General features: G+C 30.9%; 1 protein-coding gene across 1 annotated transcript; it reads left to right on the forward strand.

The window, feature by feature from the left end:
- The first annotated feature begins 410 nt into the window (after positions 1 to 410).
- LOC142621656 (uncharacterized) lies at positions 411 to 21,612 on the forward strand. The gene is made up of 16 exons (XM_075794982.1): positions 411 to 765; positions 4,989 to 5,068; positions 5,211 to 5,681; positions 5,947 to 6,033; positions 6,333 to 6,458; positions 6,545 to 6,739; positions 7,027 to 7,113; positions 8,924 to 9,534; positions 16,837 to 17,051; positions 17,537 to 17,616; positions 17,774 to 18,244; positions 18,515 to 18,601; positions 19,159 to 19,284; positions 19,371 to 19,571; positions 19,723 to 19,809; positions 20,668 to 21,612. The coding sequence occupies exons 1-16, from the start codon at positions 444 to 446 to the stop codon at positions 21,340 to 21,342; spliced, it is 3,921 nt and encodes a 1,306-aa protein (XP_075651097.1). The 5' UTR covers positions 411 to 443; the 3' UTR covers positions 21,343 to 21,612.
- Positions 21,613 to 22,643: the final 1,031 nt, after the last annotated feature.

The raw sequence follows: 22,643 nt of genomic DNA on the forward strand, positions 1-22,643 counted from the left end.
ACATAGTTATTGTAGCACAAATATATTTTTGCACAATGACACATACATTAATGTGAATATATTTTGAAATTGATTGGACAAATTTGGTACCTTATGCTATTTTATAATTGATGCAAATGCTATTACAATGAAATCAATATATAATTGTAAGGGAATGACCCAACAGTTTTGTTGTAACTTGAAGTAAAGATTTCAGTTGTTGCACCCAGTGTGCAGAGATTACTCAATGTGTGGGCAACATGAATTACTGATATATTAATTACTTGAGCTATCAGCAGTCAACACTGCCTTTATTATAAGTACTTGGCTGTCTTAGCAGTTCTGCCCATCCCAAATCCTTCTCTCACGCTCTCTGCCACTGAGCACATGCTCATGAATACTGAGCAGTGAGATCTATTACTACTAGAAAAGTAGAAATCACTCAAAACAGAAGTTGGCCATAAATGGCATCGTTTCTTCAACCAAATACTAGAAATCTTGAATGTAACAAAAACTCCACAACTACTCTAGCTAGGATATTAGGAATGGAAATCATTAATCCAATGCAAAGCAATAACAGAGGCGGAAACGTTGTTAGAACAATGCTGGCGGAGGAGGATGGTGTTTTCTTGACATGGGAGGATTTGTGGGTGACTGTTACAAATGGAAAGGAAGGTAGAAAATCAATACTTGAGGGTGTGACTGGTTATGCACAACCAGGCGAGCTCTTAGCCATAATGGGCCCTTCAGGTTGTGGCAAGTCTACCCTCCTTGATGCATTAGCAGGTATATACATATCTGTGTGTGTCTCCAAAACTCTTCCGACCTCTTTGGTATGTATTATCTTATTATGTTAAATTTATTTCATTTACAATTTCATCAAAATTCATTTATATGTATCACAGACAAAGGGCTGCATCGCTGCTGTGTGTGTGTGACGAAAACACAGCTAAAGGTTAAAATTGTAATTTAACAAAAATTTTAAAAAAAATCTTAGAGAAATATTTTAAAAAAAAAAATTAGTACACTTTCTATTTAAATATATATCACACACGTTTGATACATTTTTTTTCCCCTAAAAACTAGCTTACACTAAACCAGCAGTTTATTTCATTTCAAATCCTAAAATTTAGTTTCTTAAAAATCCCTTCATGTATAAGCTTACTAACAATAGATAAATTGAAATTGAAAAATTACATTAAATTCTAAATAAAATTTTGATTTAAAAAATTAGAGATTAAAAAATTAATTGTAAATTTATGGTCATTCTTCAATGACAATTTTTTTGCCACCAATCCAACCAATTAACCAATAAACACCTACTTCCCATACAACTCAATTCTTCCATCTCTATCTCTTTGACTCCAAAACAGAGCAATATTTATATTTCTCATCCCTATATATAAAACAGTAACAATAAGTAATGTTATACCACCCAATATTTTTTAATTATATGTGAATTTTGATAAATCTACTACTGGATTACTTCATCTTCATATATTCTCTGTACTTACAAAATTTAAAGGTAGTCAAAGATCAATAGTCATGTCATCAATCAATTGTTTAAATTCAAATTTTTGTAGTTAATAATAATGCATAAAAATGAGTGTATGGATCAAATGGTAAATTACATTTGATTGGCATATAAATTAGCATACATGTTCAAAACATGTAGAATATATAAATCAACGGTTGCATTTTCAAAATATGAATTCAATAACAAGTTATTGGGTAGTGTAGCATTGCTTAAAGTTACACTAAGTTTAACGTGAACCCAACTCATATATATATATATATAGAGAGAGAGAGAGAGAGAGAGAGAGAGAGAGAGAGAGAGAGAGAGAGAGAGAGAGAGAGAGAGAGAGAGAGAGAGAGAGAGAAATTTTGAGTTAGGATTAAGTTTTACTTAGAGTAACTTTAATTAATATTAAACTATCTAATAACTTTTATTAGATTAATATTTTGAAAATTTCACTATTGAGTTTTATATATATATATATATATATATATATATATATATATATATATATATATATATATATATTCTCTATGTTCTAGAAATGTTCGCCAAATTTTGGGCCAATTAGATGTGGTATACTATTCAATCTAAAACTTCATCCTTTATGCATAATTTAAAAATATAAAAATTTAGAATTGAATATATTACTTGATAGTTTATTCCACACCATGAAAGCTCAAATAATTAACCAAATCAAATGAAAAAACATCAAACTATTCTTCCCAGAGGAGCTAGACTAAACACTTCCCGGGAATATATTGCATTTTGTCCTTTTTGTTTTAACTAGAATAGTTTTCCTTTGCTTGTAGGGTTTGCTCCAGGCCTATTGCCCCCATTACAAAAAGGTCCACACCCTTTATAAAAAGGCCTCACCCCAAATATATATAAAAGGACTATATTTTTATGATAATAATTGATTAAGAAAATGTTATGCATTTTTTTTTACCTCGAAGGGTGCCTCTAAAATATTAAACTAATATATTGAATTCCAACTTAATAAAAGCTTTAAATTATTTAACAAAAAAAGTTATAAATATGTCGAATCGTCAATGATGATTAATTTCCCTTAATAAATTAAGGCTTTAAATTTTGCAAATTAATATTTTACATGGTAGATTTTCAACATTAGCCATTAAATATTTCACATGGCCACATGTCAAACAATCTCTCTCTCTCTTCTCTCAACACCAAAATCAAAATTGAAAATTAGATTACAAATTTATTTATCCATGCATTGCTTTATTCAAGATAAACTAAACCTCATTCTTCTAAATAATAATAAATTTTCATTTTTTTTGCTAAATTTTATACTGGAATTTTGTGATTTTCAATCAAAAATATTTATATATGCTTGAACCAGATACAAATTTTCATATGAATTTAACCTTGGTATGGTCAGTATTAATTAACCAAGTTATGACCTTAATTCATCATATTTACTATGCTATTGTTAATATCAAATAAATTTATTTAATTGATATTTAAATATAAAAAACCTCATTATAATTTATCACTGGAAGCCTCAAACTATATCAACTCAACCTTGACTACTTGCATAAGGATATAATAGTTGCTCTCTACTAAAAGCTTTTTTTATTTATTATTATTATAGTGAAGATATATTTAGGGGCTGAAATCCTCAAATCTAATTAATAATTCTGTAAGAGTTTTAGATCAAATTTTATCAAATTTAGCCAAAATATAATTAAAAAATTACTTATACATTAGATCTGAATTAATTAAACATCACACATATATTGATCACATAAGACATAGAATTATGGCCCACAAAAACCAATAGAATTTTTGTTTCACATTAAAAAAAATAAATAAATAAATAAAAAATAAAAAAACTGGGGATGATTTCTCAAGGCAATATATTCATTAATAGAATTAAAGTTTATACAATAAAATCTAGCGTTACCTCTTGTAGTACTTACTAGTGTGATTTCACATAGCTCTGAATCCACGAACTCTCCTATTTGTGACTCAAGATCTTCACTCAAAGATTTTGATCAGCAACTATGGTTGATTGAATGCAGCAACTTTGCTAAATAACTAGATTTGTTGTTTGCACATAGACTCCAGTTGTAGCTTCAAAAAGGTTTGGAAAATCTCTCAATCTATGTACAAAACATTACCCTCTTGTGTCTTCAAAAATGTGCTAGTTAGATGTACTTAATCAAAACCTTACATCAAACGGCTGAGAAAAGAAGCTGAAATTCCAATTTGCTGCATGAATCTCGATTGTTTGAGATGTGCAATTCGACCAGTCGAGATAAGTGACTTTCAACTTATCAAGCTACAATTGAAATGCAATTTTCCAACAGTCAATTTTTTGCATTATTGAATCTTTACCTACTTTAAACTTGATTTGTCTTGATCCCAGTATTAATTCAACACTAATCAACTAGACAACCTAAGTTCTAAAATGTTATATATGTTTGCCAATCTAAAATTATGGACTCTACAAATTCAAACAAGATGCTAGTAAAAAAGAAAAGGTACGTGGAGAGAGATCATGAAGAGAGGAAGAAGTGGCTGAGCGAAGGATAGTATAGATAATGTTGTATATTTTGATAAATACTTATAGATTGTAATGTTAGAAATTGGAAGTGAATAAAAATCTCATTGTGAAAGTGAGGGAAATCGAGTTCTACACATCTTGCACAACCAAGAATTGTACTTGGTTGAGCGAGATGGTCGTTCAACCAAAAGTCAATCAAGAATTAGTTAAAATTTTTCTGTCTGAAGTTTTGATTCAATAGTAGTTCTTGCTAAATCGAAAGTGCACTTGGTTGAGCAAATGTTTGGCGAGAGTGAAATGTTTTGTTCTTCATCAGAATTTATTGGGTTTTCTTGACCTATTTGATGTGGTTTCATGTGCCTAATAGTCAATGGTATTTCCAACTGTTTTTTGAATGGGTATATATAACGCCTAACTGGCATCCTTTCATGGTGCATATCTATTTGAATCTCACAATATCTACAATTAGATGACAAGTTCTGTCATTTCCTGCATCTCTAATTATTTTTCTGCATAACACACTATTATAAGAAGTTCTTGAGTGTTTTTAGAATTGCTCTGTGGATATTCAGACTTTGTTGTATCTTGGAGACAATTTGCATGTAATCCTTAACAAATTCTTCAAGAGAGGGCAAATTTAGTCCTAATGAGAATGTTTATACATGTCTCAAAGCCTTCAATTTCCCTACCCCACTACCCCCATCAAACAAAGGGCTATGCCATTTTTTTTTTTTGGGGTTGACTAAAACATATAGTTGAACACTGTTGCAAGTTTTTTTTTTTTTTTTTTAGAAGAACACTGTTGCAAGTTCCTCCTAGCAACTGAGATGAAAATAAATTATAATGTCCAATATGCATGCGCACACAAGAGTAAAGCAGTTATATCACAAGTGCAGTATATATTTTTTAGAGATTTTCACTCCATTAGGCATGTGAGAACCAATAAGGAGTATTTTATGGCAGGGAGATCAGGTTCAAACACAAGGCAATCAGGGGAAATTGTTATCAATGGCCTTAAACAGAAACTGGGTTTTGGAACATCGGTAAGAGACAAGTTAAAAGATAAACATATAATTCTTTTTCGTTTTAATTTATATCATTCATAAAGGAATTAAAAGTAACAGCTGTCACAAAATTCTTAACCATTAAAACATACTAATCAGTTTAATTTTTACATATATGTAGGCATATGTAACACAAGATGATACTTTGATGATGACTTTAACTGTAAGAGAAGCCATGTATTACTCGGCTCAACTCCAATTGCCAGACTCCATGTCAAAGTCAGAGAAGAAGGAGATTGCAGACATAACAATAAAAGAAATGGGCTTAGAAGATGCCATGGACACAAGAATTGGTGGGTCGGGAGCCAAAGGCATTAGTAGTGGGCAAAAGAGAAGAGTAAGCATTTGCATAGAGATCCTGACACGCCCCAAGCTTCTTTTCCTTGACGAACCAACAAGTGGACTTGATAGTGCAGCATCATATTATGTCATGAGCAGAATTGCTAGCCTGCATAAAAGGGATGGAATTACAAGGACTATAATCGCATCCATCCATCAACCCAGCAGTGAGGTCTTTCAAGTCTTCCACAATCTTTGCCTTTTGTCATCTGGGAGAACAGTCTACTTTGGTCCTGCTTCCACAGCAACTGAGGTAAGGTCTCCAATGTTTCTAATGTCTTTGAACCATGAAATGATATTAAGACAATAATATTATTCTTTTTCATAACTATTGACATGTCGTATTATGATTGGAGCAACATTAATTTCACCCGGTCCACTCTTTCTATTATGTACTAATCATAACAAGCTATGTTAGTAATTGAGAAAAATATTACATCTCTAAACTTATTCATGAAGAATGTTAACTTGGAGTTTGGAATATGTAACTAAACATGCCTAGTTTCAATTCACTGCAGTTTTTCGCTACAAATGGTTTTCCCTGCCCAACTCTTCAAAATCCATCTGATTACTTCCTTAAAACTATAAACAAGGATTTTGGAAAGGTAAGAGAATTTTCAGTCATAGAATTTTCCCATTGGAGAATATGTTTTGTGGTTCTTATTTAATATAAATCTAAATATATATTAAGTATCATGTCATTTAAAATTTAAAATTTTGTATCACTTTATACATAGTTAGATTTAGAAAATAAAATTTTAACAATGAAATAGATAGAGATGTCTACATTATTATTATAGGCTCAAAACACTTTTTTCAACTTTGCCAAATTACTTACCTAAATCTTTTTTTTTTTTTTTTAAACTCATAAATCTAACAAATATTTTTGTTAAAAAATATGTAGGATCTTGAGCAAGGTTTAGATGGAGGGATTCCAACAGAGGAAGTGATTGACTCTCTTACAAGGTCATATAAATCATCTGAAATTTACCAACAAGTTCGAAGACAAGTAGCAGAAATATGTAAATGGGTAATGAAATTCAAGCAATAAAATCTTATAATTTAATTTACATAAATCTTTCCTAACTTAATGATTAAATCTTACATTGGTTTCAGGATTGGGGAGTATTAGAGAAGAAGAGAAACCATGCTGGGTTTGTTATTCAGTGTCTTGTTCTTACGAGAAGGTCTTTTGTGAACATGTACCGTGATATAGGCTATTATTGGTTACGCCTAGCTATTTATGTTGCATTAGCTATAGGCCTAGCCACAGTCTTTTATGATATTGGCTCTAGTTATGGATCAATTCAGGTATGAGAGAGAGAAAGTGATTGAATATTCTTTATAAGAAATGTTATATCCACAACATTTTCACAAAAAAATTTAAGTGGTAAATTGTTACTAGTTGTTATTGTTGGGATAAAAAGGTAATCTTAGTAATAAATTCAAATTTGAATCAATAACAACTAACCACTTGTAATTTGTTGTGAAAATATTGTGGATGTAACACTTCTCTATTCCTTATAATTATTCTAAAAGGCTAGAAGTAAGAAGCAATATTAGTCATTGTATTGTTTTTTTCTTTCTCTTTTTTCTAGGTGAGAGGTTCACTGATCATGTTTATAACTTCATTCTTAACTTTCATGACCATCGGTGGATTCCCTTCTTTCTTGGAGGACATGAAGGTTTGTTTTGCTTGTCATTTAAGTATTGCTCTTCTTTTTCTTTTTTTGGGAAGCAAGTATTAATCTATTAAGTATTGCTCTTCTTTTTTTACTTACCTCTTTCAACATGCATTTGGACTAGTCTTTTTTTTTTTAATTTCTAAAATTAATTCAATCCTCTAACTTTTAACTTTTATCTTTATTTAATTTAGTCATATCGTTAAGGAAAAAGTTTAGCTACAAAATTTATTGTAGTCTAAAACTACAACTTTACTCAATAAAATAAACATTATTGCATATTTTGAAAATCCAACCGTTTAATTACATATTCTTTACGCTTTCAATACTCATGTCAAATTTTGTATCAATCGAATATTATTTACTACATGATCTACTAATTTATATTTTATGTATAATTTTAAATTACAAAAACTTACAATTTAAATAATTTATCAATACCATAGTTATTGATCTTTAATTTTTTAGAAATTTTGCAAGTATGGAGGATATAAGAAGGAGATGTAATCCAATGGTGGAATTGTCAAAATTCATCTCCAATAAAAAGATATTGAGTAAGATTATAACCTAAGGTTACAACCAATTTTTTAGCTAAACATTGTCTTATCATTAATGTGCGTTAGGTGATATTTTTACTTATTGATAGGGTGATATGCCATTAAGTATCTCAAATGATGTAGTTTTTAGAAATATATATATAATTTCTTACATTAAAAAATAGAAAATTTTCCTTTCTTTTCAAATTGAGGCAAGAAGAAATAACACCAAAAAAGAAATTATAGTCCAAAATAAAAGGACCAATGTGAAACAGATTAAGAAATTGGGGATTTTTAAAATAAAAAAGCAAAAAAGAAAATTTCTGTTTTTTTTCAAATCTAGAGGTGCTAATTGAAATATATGGTTAAGATTAAAAATTAAAATTCACTTTTAATCTCGGTGCTTGGATTAAAAATAAAAATGAACCTTTTTCATCTTGTCATGTTTTCACTTTTTCTTTTTTTAACTTATACATGTCACGTCAACATGGTTATTGAACAGTGCAATTATTACACCAAATCCAAATCCCTTCCCATCTATGCAGTAATCTTTCACCAACATATCACCCATTTGTAATTGAAGGCCAACTCATTCACCTTCACCGTTTTTTCAACACAACTCGCACACTCATTTTTGTAAATTTTCTCCAAATCGAATTCCAATGATCTCCTTTATGTTTTACATTGAATACTACAAATCTAGGCATATACCAAATATTACGTTATAAATTTTAAAGGACATGGCACTTGGTAGTTGGTATTGTGTCTGATCTAGAAAATAGAATCTTATTCGTAAAATGGGCTCTCTTTATTTTAAGCGAATAGAAAATGTTTGATTTTATAGTTTAGAAGGACATTAGAACTAATTCCGTACAGTGGGAGAGGAAAAGTGAAATTAGCTCAAATTCAGTCATTGCTTTAATGTTCATTGGGTGATTTTTTTTTTTTTTTTATTGATAGGTTGATATGCCAAAAAAAAAAAAAGTATCTCAAACGATATATTTTTAAAAAAACAAATATATAATTTCTTATATTAAAAAATAGAAATTAATCTTTTCTTTTCAAATGTTTGATTTTATTGTTTAATTAGGAGGGCATTAGAACTAATTCCATACTTTGGAGGAGGGAAAGTGGAAGTAGTTCAATTTTACGTTGATCACTCATCTAGTATCATTACAGATTCCCTTCTAACTACTTGGTTTCAACCGAAATTGACAATTTATTGATGTCATACTCAAATATGTTCTATCTTCTTCTTTTTTCTCCCATTTATCCAGGTATTTGATCGAGAAAGATTAAATGGACACTATGGCACTGCTGCATTCATCATAAGCAACTCATTTTCTGCTATTCCATACCTGTTATTGATTTCACTGATTCCCGGGGCAATAGCTTATTACCCTTCAGGACTTCAAAAAGGAGCTGAACACTTTCTATTCTTTGCTTCCATATTATTTGCTTGCATGATGTTAGTTGAGAGCCTAATGATGATTGTTGCAAGCATAGTACCTAATCTTTTAATGGGTATAATAACTGGTGCTGGAATTCAAGGACTCATGATGTTAGGTGGTGGAATCTTTCGATACCCAAATGATCTTCTCAAACCATTTTGGAGATACCCATTATACTACATAGCTTTCCACAAGTATGCATACCAAGGATTGTTCAAGAACGAGTTTGAAAAGCTAACATTTCCTGTAGATGAAGCCGCAGGACCAACCAGCATTAATGGTAAAGAAATTTTGAGATATAAATTGCAAATGGAAATGGGTTACTCTAAGTGGGTTGATCTTGCCATATTGCTAGGAATGGTTGTTTTGTATAGACTTTTGTTTTTGGGTTTCATCAAGACTACGGAAAAGATAAAGCCTATTGCTACAACTTTCATGTCAGCTCCTCCTATACAAACAACACAAGTCATGGTGAATCCCTCTTCTACACCTTTACATGGAGAGACTCTGTAGCAGAACATTGATGTTATTGGTAATATTTTAGAAAATAGTGATGGGTAGAGGCAGGGGCGGAGGTAGGGGGGTCAAGAGGGGGCAATTGCCCCCCCTGACCTCACCCAAACCCCACCCCCTTATTTATATATATATATATATATATATATATATATATATATATATATATATATTTTAGATTTAGTATTTGTTTTGTATAAGTTTTTATTTGCTTTAAGCTTATGGTCTTCAACTTTGCAATTGCATATAATTGTGCTACGAGGTTGTCACTCTTGGCTTTCGTTGTAATATACTCTTCTCGGCCGGTGATCAGTAAAAAGCTCTTTCAACTTCGTATAATAATGACTATATATTGATTTTTTTTCAAAAACTTTTACTTGTTTGAAAAATATACTTATAGTCATCTATGAAGTATCTTAAATACAACAACATTTATCCTAAATCTAGCATTATACACAAGGAAAAAAAAACTTAACACTTACGTTATATTTATATGTTAATCAAATTTTTTGTTTAATTAGTCAAGTATTTTTTTATTATACTAATTAAAAAAATTGAAATTAATTTTCTCTTCAATTCTTTATTTTCATCTTGTCTCCCCTAAATTAAAATCCTAGCTCCGCCACTGGGTAGAGGACGAGTAAGCTTTACTATGTTTATTAATTAAAGGAAGGGAACTACTTTTTTTTTTTTTTTTCAATTTCTTTGCAATTGAAGTATTTGGAACGAATCATGGTAAGTGAAAGTTTGTTGGTATGTGATTACAGTGCATATTGATATTTGATTGTTAGAAATTCAATAAGCTCAGTGACTTATAAGATGTGCTTAATTTTTACTGAACACCCTGCGTACATACCGTGTATAAAATGTGATCACTAAATATCCACATTTTCCAAGAATATTCATATTTTAGAAATTTATATAGAGTGTGAAAGTTTATAGCATAAAACAATCATGATACTGAGTAAAGTTGCTACAAGTTAAAATAACAAATCACTACTAAACCATATATAAGACTTTTATTTTTCAATAAGAATTAAAACCTCTTGTTCAAAAAAAAAAAAACAAAAGAGCTTGTAATGGCCTTATGATGTTTATTAAATTTTCAATTTTGCCTACTAAGTTGTAGCCTACGTGTGCCGCGGTGCAGGGATGTCAAAAAATAATAAACAATGGAAAACAATCTTCTTCATATTAAAAATATCTATTTTATGGTTTAGATTAAAAATATTATAAATTTAAAAAAATGCATCCAATATTACATTATTTTAAATTTTAAATATCATGACAATCTGATACAAATTTTTAATGAAAAGAAAGTTTAGAAACGGCTTTATTATGAACTTTTCAAATCGATAACGTTAGAGGTTACAGCTCCATGAATGAAATGGGATACTTCCTCCAACGAAACATTTCAAACATCAAAACTACATGCCATTGATAGATCCACTATCAGACCTAGAAACTAAAGTAAAACAGTAGCTATGACTTCGTGAAAGGAACAAATGAACCTCCCCACTAAATGCCATTGATAGATCTATTTTGAACTCATGGCATACTCCAATAATTGATGGGGAAGTGGTTCATTTAAGTCAAAGAAATTTTTTGGAGTAAAGTGCTTGAGTCTCACTTGTAACTACATCCCCATCCATTAGTGCTTCAATATACATGTATCAAAAATAAAAATTAACATCATATTAATTATAACCTATTCTTAAAAAATAACTATCAATCAAATAAAATACAAAAATAGTACCTTGTTTAATTATTCCTCAATCCTTCATTGACATTTCTTCATCCCTTCTTCTCTTTGATATTGGTAAAGGAGAAGAAATTGAGTTTGATACTGGTAAAGTGAAAGAAAGTAAATAGTAAAATATTGGTAAAATAAGATTTGGTGAGAAATAAAAAGTAAAAGGAAGGGAAATGTGTTAAGAAGGCAATTTTGTAAAAAAAAAAAAAAAAAAACCCTACCAACTGTGTCTTGTTTAAGAGGGCAATTTTGTCCAAAATTTGATTGTCATCCGTGTGCTGCTTTTCCTCATATTTACTGATTGTTTTATTAACGTGAGACCCATTGGCAAACCTTAACAAGCACCATCTGGTGCTTGTTAACATTTGCCTAAACTATAAAGTAGCTAAAACACTAAAAGTGGGACAAAATATTTTTGGTGAAAATATCATTTTAGTCCTTACATTTTTGGGCTATATTCAATTTCATCCATATATTTTGGTAACAATCAATTTATCCTTACAACTTGGCAAACAGTGTGCACAGTTGGCATGGATAAAAAAATAATATTAATAATGATTTAATTTCTATTTGAGAAAACCATGTTTGCAATTTTAAGAATTAAAAAAAAAAAAAAAAACTACATCAGAAAAATAATACAAAAAATTTGAATGATGAGTAGCTTTCTTGCATTTTCTTTGTAAGGTTGAATGTATTCAATCATGTGTTGGCTTTATTCCGTGTCAAATTTGCTTGTAATTCAGCATGTAGAAACTATGTATTTAGGTGGGAATAATGTAAGGGTTATGTGTGAGAGAGTGTGAAGAATTGATCAAGTGTGTGCAATCAAGAGGTAACTCGCGACTAGAAAGTCACCAAAATGCCACGCATGTAAAGCATGCAGGAAGTTGAAAGGTTACGATAGCTGGAGCTAGCACTATAGGACAAAAAGTACAGTCTGACCTAGCAGTTAACTCGCAACTCATTCCAATTGCAAGAGTGAGTCGCCAAAATGTCATATTTTGCAGAAAAATGATTTTTCACATTTCTCTCATACCCTACTATAAATACTTTTATACACACGAAATGTAATGTTCTGAAAAATGAGGCTATTGAGTGAAAAACTCTAAGAGAGGTTTCTACAACACACCCACCCTATTCAAGAGAGAGCTACTCAATCTTAGAGAGAAATCTTTGCAGTATCTTCTCCTTCCCTCTTCCATTGTTATACCCATTGAGAGTAGATTTGTACCCAAACTCTACCCACACTCATAGAGAGTGTTAAGAGTGTTTTTGGAACTTGGGAAGCATTGGAAGATGCCAAGGATGGCGGATGCAATATGGAGCTTATAGCGGGATTCGAAAAGCTAGAGAAGACGCGATTAGGCTTAACCAGTTGGTAGCAGGAGCTTGGAGTGCTCAAGTACACTGGGTAGACTAGACTTGGAGGGTCTTTTCTTATTCGTGTACTTTAACTTTATTCTCTAGTGGATCATTTCACCGCTTGGAGGGCGGCGGAGAGGTTTTTCGCCGAATTTTTCGATTTCCTCTTCAATAACACATGCCAGTGTTGTCCTTGTGTTTGCATTTCTCTTCCCTTACTCTTTAACCTTTAATTGTTGTTGTGTTTGTGATTAATTTTATGTTAAAGTAGTTTGCCAAATTAGGTATTGCTTATATTTCATATTCCACGCATATATTTTTTGAATATAAGTTTGCATTAGTAATTTTGTAATTGGGGGGTTTAAACATTCATTAGTATTTTACACACTAAGTGAACTTTCATTCTTGTCGGCCAAACACAACAAACCTAGAAACACAAACTTAAATGCAACCCCAAAAATTAACCATACCCCAAATTCTATTTCAACTTTCAAGCAGTGGATTCTTCGAACCCAACACCAATCCTCAATCTTCTTAGACCAACCAAATATAAAAGCAAAATTGAATGGTCATAAAACCACAAAGATTTTCTACACAATGTCGTATTTGCAAATTCAATCTCTTTCTTCTAAAGGTTCTATCACTATCTTTCCCGCAGTCTCACCATCTCATGCAAGAAAGCTACTACCCATCATTCAAATTTTTTGTTTATGACTAAAAGCAAACATAAAACAAACAAAAAAAGAAAAAAGAGATTCCCCTTCACAACCACCAATCTTCTCCTCCACCAAAGACGTGCTCCACATCCACCATGTCATTGTCACGAAACCTTGTGGCTTGGGATGGAGCCGCCAGACTCTACTTCTGTGACTATAACAAACACTACCAAAAAAATTCACCATAACCAAATTCTACCGTCTGAATTTTTCTTTCCCTCATTTTCTTGAATTAGAATTTGGTTATGGTGAATTTTTTTGGTGTAGTTTGAGTTTGTGTTTCTAGATTTGTTGTTTTTGGGTGACAATTAAATAATTTTTATTATTATTTTATTATCCATGTCAATACCAATTGTCCATCTTATACTTTTATGAAGCAATTGTACTCTCAAAATAATACTTAAAGTACGCCTGAAGTGCAGTGAATGATGTTCCCTCCTCTCACATTCATAGTAGACTCTCATTTATGATAAGGTCTACCATGAATGTAAGATGAAAAAGTGTCATTTCGCTATTTTATACTTACCTAAGTATTTTCCCAAATATAAAGCTTTCCGAATATGAGATGCTCTGAAATTTGCTTCACTATCAAAAATGTGTGCATGGGGAAAATATTTGCTTTTTAACACTTTAAGCCCATAAAGTTGTTGGGTTATTCCTAAGCCTCCGGGCTTGGTTCATCAGCATAGCCAAATTAGTATGTCTGGTTGATTTAATGCCTAAACCCCCAGCCTCTTTGGGAGTAGCTATTACCTCCTAACTAATAGTGTAACAATGACTGTGTTGATTAGTATCACTCCGTAGAAAACGACAATTCATACTATCTACTATCTAGATGCCGACTAACTTTTTGAAGGAGAAGGGTAGTTTTCATAACATACATCGGAATATAGTAGACAAGGTTAATTTAATTAAAGTAGCACGACCAGAAATTGAACGATATTTGATTTGACAACCCTCAATTTTCTTTCTAATCTTATCAACTAGATATTGATAGACATTAGCAGTTCTTTCGAATCTTATCAACTAAATATTGATAGACATCGGCAGTTCTACGAGTGGTTTTGTATATGTTTTTAGGCGTCAAAATATGATTGGATTTTGGTTTTTTTTTTTTTTTTTTAAATGAAAATTTGAAAGTTAGGTCGGAGAAGGGATATAAATAATTAATTGAAAATAGTTGTAAGTGCTAAGTACTTAAGTTACAAGTCTCTTGATAAAGACTAAATTCTATTGCCATTTTTCATTAGAAAAAATGTTAAAGCTATTATACTTAAAACTTATATTATTACGTGATAATGAATGTACTCTGTAAGGTTTAATCACCTAATAAATAAATATTTGAATTATTTTTTTATGAATGATGACATATTAATTTGTAAATTCTATATCATAAAATTTGTAATATCCAAAAAAAATTTTATTTTAATTGGAAGCTTTAAAGTTTGAAGCACATGCTTATATAAATACGACTTAGTCCTCATCATTGTTGTACTAACTACTAAGCTCTATTAGCAGTCCTTCCAGCTCCAAATCCTCCTCTCATGCTGTCACTGAGCGCATGCTCATAAATACCGAGCTCACTAACGAGAAATCAGACACATCTTGACGAAATAGTATGTTTACAATATTTTTATAATAAATTTTAAAAAATAAATTATTATTAGTTATTATAAATAAATCAAAAAGTAATATAAATTGTAAATTAAAATTAAATTTAATAATAATTTATTACTTAAAATTTATTATAAAAATATTTTTAAAAAAATGTTGACCACGTAATACTCCTCAGTCAATTATCTCAGCAAATAAAAGGTAAAAAAAAAACATTCTCTAGAGCTGGCTTGTGTCACAGCAGTAGAAAGATTGATTGAAGGAGCAAAGCTGCAAGGAGACTTTGATCTGACACACACCACAGGTGAATCCGTCTGTCTCTCTCTTTCCTTTCCTCAAGTTTTTCGTCATTTTACAATGTTATAAAGCATGTTTGCATGTGAACAATAATTGAAGACACACACTGGTTTGCACGTGAATAATTGCAGACACACTGGTTTGCATGTGAATAAGACTGGCGGAATAACATATTTACCATATTTTTACAATAAATTTTAAATAATAAATTATTATTTACTATCATGAATAAGTTAAAAAGTAATATAAGTTACAGATTAAAATTAAATACAATAACAATCCACCATTTAAGATTCATTATAAAAATATTACAAAGATATTAGGAGTATAACACTTATCAATCAATTATCTCAACCGATAAAAGGTGAAAAAACATTCTCTAGGCTCTAGAGCTAACTTGTGTCACAGCAGCAAAAAAATTGAAGGAGCAAAGCTGCAAGGAGGCTTTGATTCGCCACACACCACAGGTGAATCTCTCTCTCGCTCTCTCTGTCTCCCTCAGCCTCAGGCATCTTTACTCTCATTCTCTTACTGCTCCGTCTGGTCTCTCTTTTTTATTTCCTCTAGTTTTTCGTCATTTTACACAGTAACAAAGCATATCTGCATGTGAATAATAATTGCAGACCCTCAATCCTTATCCTCATCCCCTGGACAAAGACGTGCGTGGTCAAAATCATTTTTACAAAAGCAAGTGAGTACTGGGTAGCCGTACGTGTAAACTACTTCCACTTTCCATTTTTGTAGCAAGTGTGTGTTACTTTTATTCTATTTTCATTTGTTTCATTTGACTTTTCTCATCTCTTATCATCTGTTTTTTTTTTTTTTTTTTTTTTTTTGATAATCCTCTTATAATCTGTTTGTTTGTTCTTCAAATAATCAATACAGTATATCATAACATTACAAAATGTACCTGATTAAAATATATTATTTTTTATTATTTAATTTATAGATAAAATAATATAACATATATTTGGTTCTAGTTTATTATATATTTATTTATGTATTGAAATTCGAACGATTGTTTGTCTTTTATTTAGAAATCTTTAAATTATTAGTATTTTTTTTAATCTCATTCATTATACTTAAGTGATGATAATTTAATGTCAAAAATTTACGTTCATGTACAAGTTTAGCACTACTGACTCATTCTTAAGATTAAAAAAAAAAAAAAAAGACGAATAATTCAGAAAATATTACACTTTTAGGTTTTGATGTATAAAGTATGTAACTAGTATATTGATTATTAAATTGTATGTATATTACTAATAGAATGGATATAATTAATGTATACATTGAGAAAAAAAAAATTAATCATCAAATTTTATGTTCTCCAAACATAAATTTCTGGCTCGCTGCACAAACACTAAGAAATTGCCCATGGCTTCACTTCTTCGACCAAATAGTACTAGAAATCATTAACATAACAAAAACTTCACAACTCTTGCTAGGTTTTTAGAAGTGGAAATCATTAATCCAATGCAAAGCAATAACAGAGGTGGAAACATTGTTAGAACAATGGTGCCGGAGGAGACTGGTGTTTTCTTGACATGGGAGGACTTGTGGGTGACTGTTCCAAATGGAAAGGAAGGTAGAAAATCAATACTTGAGGGTGTGACTGGTTATGCACAACCAGACGAGCTCTTAGCCATAATGGGGCCTTCAGGTTGTGGCAAGTCTACCCTCCTTGATGCATTAGCAGGTATATATTTATATATATCATAATTTTTCATTTACTATAATATTATTTTACCCCTTCAGACTATTTTCACGTCTTATCTAGTAATAAGGCAGACAAGATGTGTTTGTGTCTATCTCAAAAACTCTTCGGACATCTGTAGTTGTATTATCTTATTATGAAATGTCATTTAAAATTTTATCAAAATTCATTGTTCGGTTAATGGATTTCTTTAAAACATTCTGTTAATAGATTAATTTAAGAAAGTTTTGACATAATTTTCATGAAAAATATAAAATAAAATAAAAAATTTTAAAATGTTTTTTTTCTTTTTTCTATAAAAGGTTTAAACCAATTTTTAGAATATATATTAACTTCTCCCAAATTCATTATATTGATATCGGACTAAAGACAAAGGGCTCTATCTCTGAGAGCTGAAATATATTTTTTAAAGAGTTTCGCTCGATTAGGCATATGAGAACCAATAAGGAGTATTTTATATATGGCAGGGAGATCAGGTTCAAACACAAGGCAATCAGGGAAAATTCTTATCAATGGCCTTAAACAGAAACTGGGTTTTGGAACAACGGTAAGAGACAAATTAAAAGATAAAAATACATCCCTATTTCCATTTCTAGTCAAAGAGAATTTATATCATTCCTAAAGGAATTAAATGAAGCAGCTGTCACAAAATTCTTCTCAACCATTAAAACATACTAATTAGTTTAATTTTTACATAATTTTAGGCATATGTAACACAAGATGATACTTTGATGACAACTTTAACTGTGTTAGAAGCCATGTATTACTCGGCTCAGCTCCAATTGCCAGACTCCATGTCAAAGTCAAATAAGAAGGAGATTGCAGTCTTAACAATAAAAGAAATGGGCTTAGAAGATGCCATGAACACAAGAATTGGTGGGTCGGGAGCCAAAGGCATTAGTAGTGGACAAAAGAGAAGAGTGAGCATTTGCATAGAGATCTTGACACGGCCCAAGCTTCTTTTCCTTGATGAACCTACAAGTGGACTTGATAGTGCAGCATCATATTATGTCATGAGCAGAATTGCTAGCCTTCATAAAAGGGATGGAATTAGAAGGACTATAATTGCATCCATCCATCAGCCCAGCAGTGAGGTCTTCCAAATCTTTCACAATCTTTGCCTTTTGTCATCGGGGAGAACAGTCTACTTTGGTCCTGCTTCCACAGCAACAGAGGTAAGGTCTCTAATGTTCCTAATGTCTAGGAAGCATAGAATGATATTAGAGACACAATATTTTTATTTTCAAAACTATTGACATGACATATTATGATTGTAGCAACATCAATTTCACATGGTCCACATTTTTTAATTTTATTATGCACTAATTATAACACACTATATCAATAGTCGAGAAAAATATTATGTCCCTAAACTTATTCATGAAGAATGTTCATTTGGTGTTTGGAATATGTAACTAAACTTTCCTAGTTTCAATTCATTGCAGTTTTTCACCACAAATGGTTTTCCATGCCCGACTCTCCAAAATCCATCTGATCACTTCCTTAAAACCATAAACAAGGATTTTGGAAAGGTAAGAGAATTTTTAGTGTGCGTTTGAATGTAAATTAAAATTATAAATTATTTCACTATTCAGCTTATTTTTGCACTATTCATGACCCCACTATACTTTTTAGCACTATTCATGACCTTATTGTACTATTTCAACTAACATTTACATTTATCTACAATACTTTCAGCAATAAGTTTTCAGTTTCAGCAAAATAAACAGTATCCAAACAGACCCTTAATCATATAAAACTTTTCCTTTGGAGAATATGTTAAGTAGCTAGTTCACTAAGGAAAAATGATCTTCTCTATTTAAAATGGATTTGTTTCGTGGTTTTTATTTGATATTGTAAATCTAAATCTAAATATATATTGAGTATCAGGTCATTTTAAATTTTAAATTACAATACACTACATACATTGTTAGATCATAACATAAAAATTTAACGGTGATATAAATGGAGACATCTCCATCATTATTATAGGCAGAACACTTTTTTTCAATTTTGCCTAATTACTTACCAAAGTCTTAAAAACAAACTCATAAATCTAACAAATATTTTTGTTAAAATAAAAATGTAGGATCTTGAGCAAGGTTTAGATGGAGGGATCCCAATAGAGGAAGCAATTAACTCTCTTACAAGTTCATATAAATCATCTGAAATTCACCAAGAAGTTCGAAGACAAGTATCAGAAATATGTAAACAGGTAATGAAACTCAAGCAATAAAATCTTTTAATTTAATTTACATAAATCTTTCCTAAATTAATGACTGAATCTTACATTGGTTTCAGGATTGGGGAGCATTAGAGAAGAAGAGAAACCATGCTGGGTTTGTTATTCAGTGTCTTGTTCTTACGAGAAGGTCTTTTGTGAACATGTACCGTGATATAGGCTATTACTGGTTACGCCTAGCTATTTATGTTGCATTAGCTATGGGCCTAGCCACTGTCTTTTATGATGTTGGCTCTAGTTATGCTTATGCATCAATCCAGGTAAGATAGACAGAGAGAGAGGGATTGAAAATTCCTTTTACTTATTCTACAAAGCTAGAAAGTAAGAATCAATATTTGATTCATAATACAGAATAGGATCAATTCAAGATCCAAATTAATCATTGTACTTTTTTTTTTTTTGGTTTTTCAGGTGAGAGGTTCACTGATCATGTTTATAACTTCATTCTTAACTTTCATGACCATCGGTGGATTCCCTTCTTTCGTGGAGGACATGAAGGTTTGTTTTGTTTGTCATTTAAGTATTGATCTTTTTTTTTGAAGCAAGTATTAATCTATTTTTATGCACATAGATTTTACTTACCTGTTTTAACCTGCATTTGGACTAGGCATTTTATTTTGTCTAAAATTAATATAATCTTTTAACTTTAACTTTATTCTATTCAGTCATTTCTTTAATGTCCATAAGGTGATTTTTTTTTTTTTTTTTTATCGATAGGTTGATATGCCATTTTGTATCTCAAACGATGTAGATTTTTTAAAAAATATATATAATTTCTTATATTAAGGGTCCGTTTAGATACAGCTGAAAACTAAAACTGAAAACTGAAAAACACTGTAGTAAAATAATTATTTAATATGTGAAAAATACTATTCACGCCAAAAATTACTATTCATTGGCCTAAAATCACAGTTCATGACCAATGAACAGTGATATGTGCACGTCCAGCTAAAAAAAAAGGACTGAAATGCAGAGTGTCTGCATTTCAGCCCAATCCAAACCCATCCTAAAAAATAGAAATTAATCATTTCTTTTCAAATGTTTGATTTTATTGTTTAACTAGGAGGGCATTAGAACTACACTCTGCATTTCAGCCCAATCCAAACCCATCCTAAAAAATAGAAACTAATCCTTTCTTTTCAAATGTTTGATTTTATTGTTTAACTAGGAGGGCATTAGAACTAATTCCGTACTTTCGAGGGAAAGTGGAAGTGGTTCAATTTTATGTTGATCACTCATCTAGTATAATTACAGATTCCCTTCTAACTACTTGGTTTCAACCGAAATTGACAATTTATTGATGTCATACTCAAATATATTCTTATCTTTTCTTTTTTTTTTCTCCCATTTATCCAGGTATTTAATCGAGAAAGATTAAATGGACACTATGGCACTACTGCATTCATCATAAGCAACTCATTTTCTGCTATTCCATACCTGTTATTGATTTCACTGATTCCAGGGGCAATAGCTTATTACCCTTCAGGACTTCAAAAAGGAGCTGAACACTTTCTATTCTTTGCTTCCATAATATTTTCTTGCATGATGTTAGTTGAGAGCCTAATGATGATTGTTGCAAGCGTAGTGCCTAATCTTTTAATGGGTATAATAACTGGTGCTGGAGTTCAAGGGCTCATGATGTTAGGTGGTGGAATCTTTAGATATCCAAATGATCTTTTCAAGCCATTTTGGAAGTACCCATTATACTACATAAGTTTCCACAAGTATGCATACCAAGGATTGTTCAAGAACGAGTTTGAAAAGCTAACATTTTCTATAGATGAAGCCGAAGGACCAACCAACATTAGTGGTAAAGAAGTTTTGAGAAATGAATTGCAAATGGAAATGGGTTACTCTAAGTGGGTTGATCTTGCTATATTGCTAGGAATGGTTGTTTTGTATCGACTTTTGTTTTTGGGTTTCGTCAAGACTACTGAAATGATAAAACCTTTTGTTACAACTTTCATGTCAGCTCCTCCTAAACAAACAACACAAGTCATGGTGAATCCCTCTATTGCACCTTTGGTTTGACTCGGAAGCAGAACATAGATGTTATTGGTACTATTAGAAAATTATGATGGGCAAATGACAAGTTTACTTTGTTTCTTAACTTAAGAAAGGGGACTACGTTCTACTGGTTTTTTGTTTTCGATTTCTATGAAATTGTAGTATTGAAACGAATCATAGAAGTACAATTATGTTGATGCATTATTATATATCATGCCTTCTCAACAGACAAGCGAAAAATTGTTGGTGTATTATTAAAGCTCATATTGATATTTTATTGTGAGAAATGCTAAACTAGGTGAATGGTAAGATGTACTTAATTTCTGTTATTTATTATTTAGGTAAAGGGAAAATCATTACTTCACACTAAGGGTATACACAGTACACATTTTGTATACACGAAGTGTAGAATGTGAACAGTAAATATCCATAAATATTTGTTAAGAATATCCACATTTTACATACAGTGAGCACGAGTGCAGAAGATTTTTATTTTATTTTATGTAAAACAATCATGACCCTAGGTAAAGGTCCTGCAAGTTGAAATAACAAATTACTAAATCATGAGACTTATTTTTGTTGACACCACTCTTGATATATTCAACAAAAACAAAAAAAACAATTACAACCACTTGTACAAAAAAATAATATAAAATATGCCCCTTCCAAAAGCCCTTTTAATCTTATTAAATTGTCAGTTTCACCTAATAAGTTGTAGCCTTTGTGTGCCGCATAAGTATCTCATAAGACGTCACTCTTATATCATGTATAAATTACACATATTGTGAGAAAAGTGTCTTATAAAACGTCATACATAGATGTTGAAAAATAATAAACAATGAAAAAAAGATCTTCTCCATTTAAAATATATCAATTTTATGATTTAATTTAAATATTGTAAATTTAAAACTTTATCCAATGTTATTTTAATTTAAAAATTTATAAATGTCATGATGCTTTAATATAATTTATATATATTGAGAAGAAAGTTAGAAAGACTTTCTACTAATTATGAACTTTTTAAACTGATTACTACATTGGAGGCTACATAGCTCCATGAATGAAATGTGGGATTCTTTCTCGGTTTCTCCAACCAAACATTTCACACGTCAAAACTACAGGCCGTTGATAGATCCATTAACAAGCGTAGAAAACTAAAGTAGAACATTAGCTTTAACACCACGAAAGCAACAAAATGAGCCTCATCCATGGATCACAATACATTCCCAATGGTCGAGAAATCAGGATGAGAACACTACTGCATGCTGCAATTACTCGAGTCGAGACACATGCATATATATAAAAGATAACTCTAAAAAATTGAC

This window comes from Castanea sativa, chromosome 1 (assembly GCF_040712315.1).
Source record: "Castanea sativa cultivar Marrone di Chiusa Pesio chromosome 1, ASM4071231v1".
NCBI classification, from domain to species: Eukaryota; Viridiplantae; Streptophyta; class Magnoliopsida; order Fagales; family Fagaceae; genus Castanea; species Castanea sativa.

Excerpts from the sequence above, each read along its gene's own strand:
- LOC142621656 (XM_075794982.1), top strand. The coding sequence starts at position 444 with ATGGCATCGTTTCTTCAACCAAATACTAGAAATCTTGAATGTAACAAA. Across the intron at positions 766-4,988 it reads CCTCCTTGATGCATTAGCAG|GGAGATCAGGTTCAAACACA; the intron begins GTATATACATAT and ends ATTTTATGGCAG. Across the intron at positions 18,245-18,514 it reads CTGCTTCCACAGCAACAGAG|TTTTTCACCACAAATGGTTT; the intron begins GTAAGGTCTCTA and ends AATTCATTGCAG.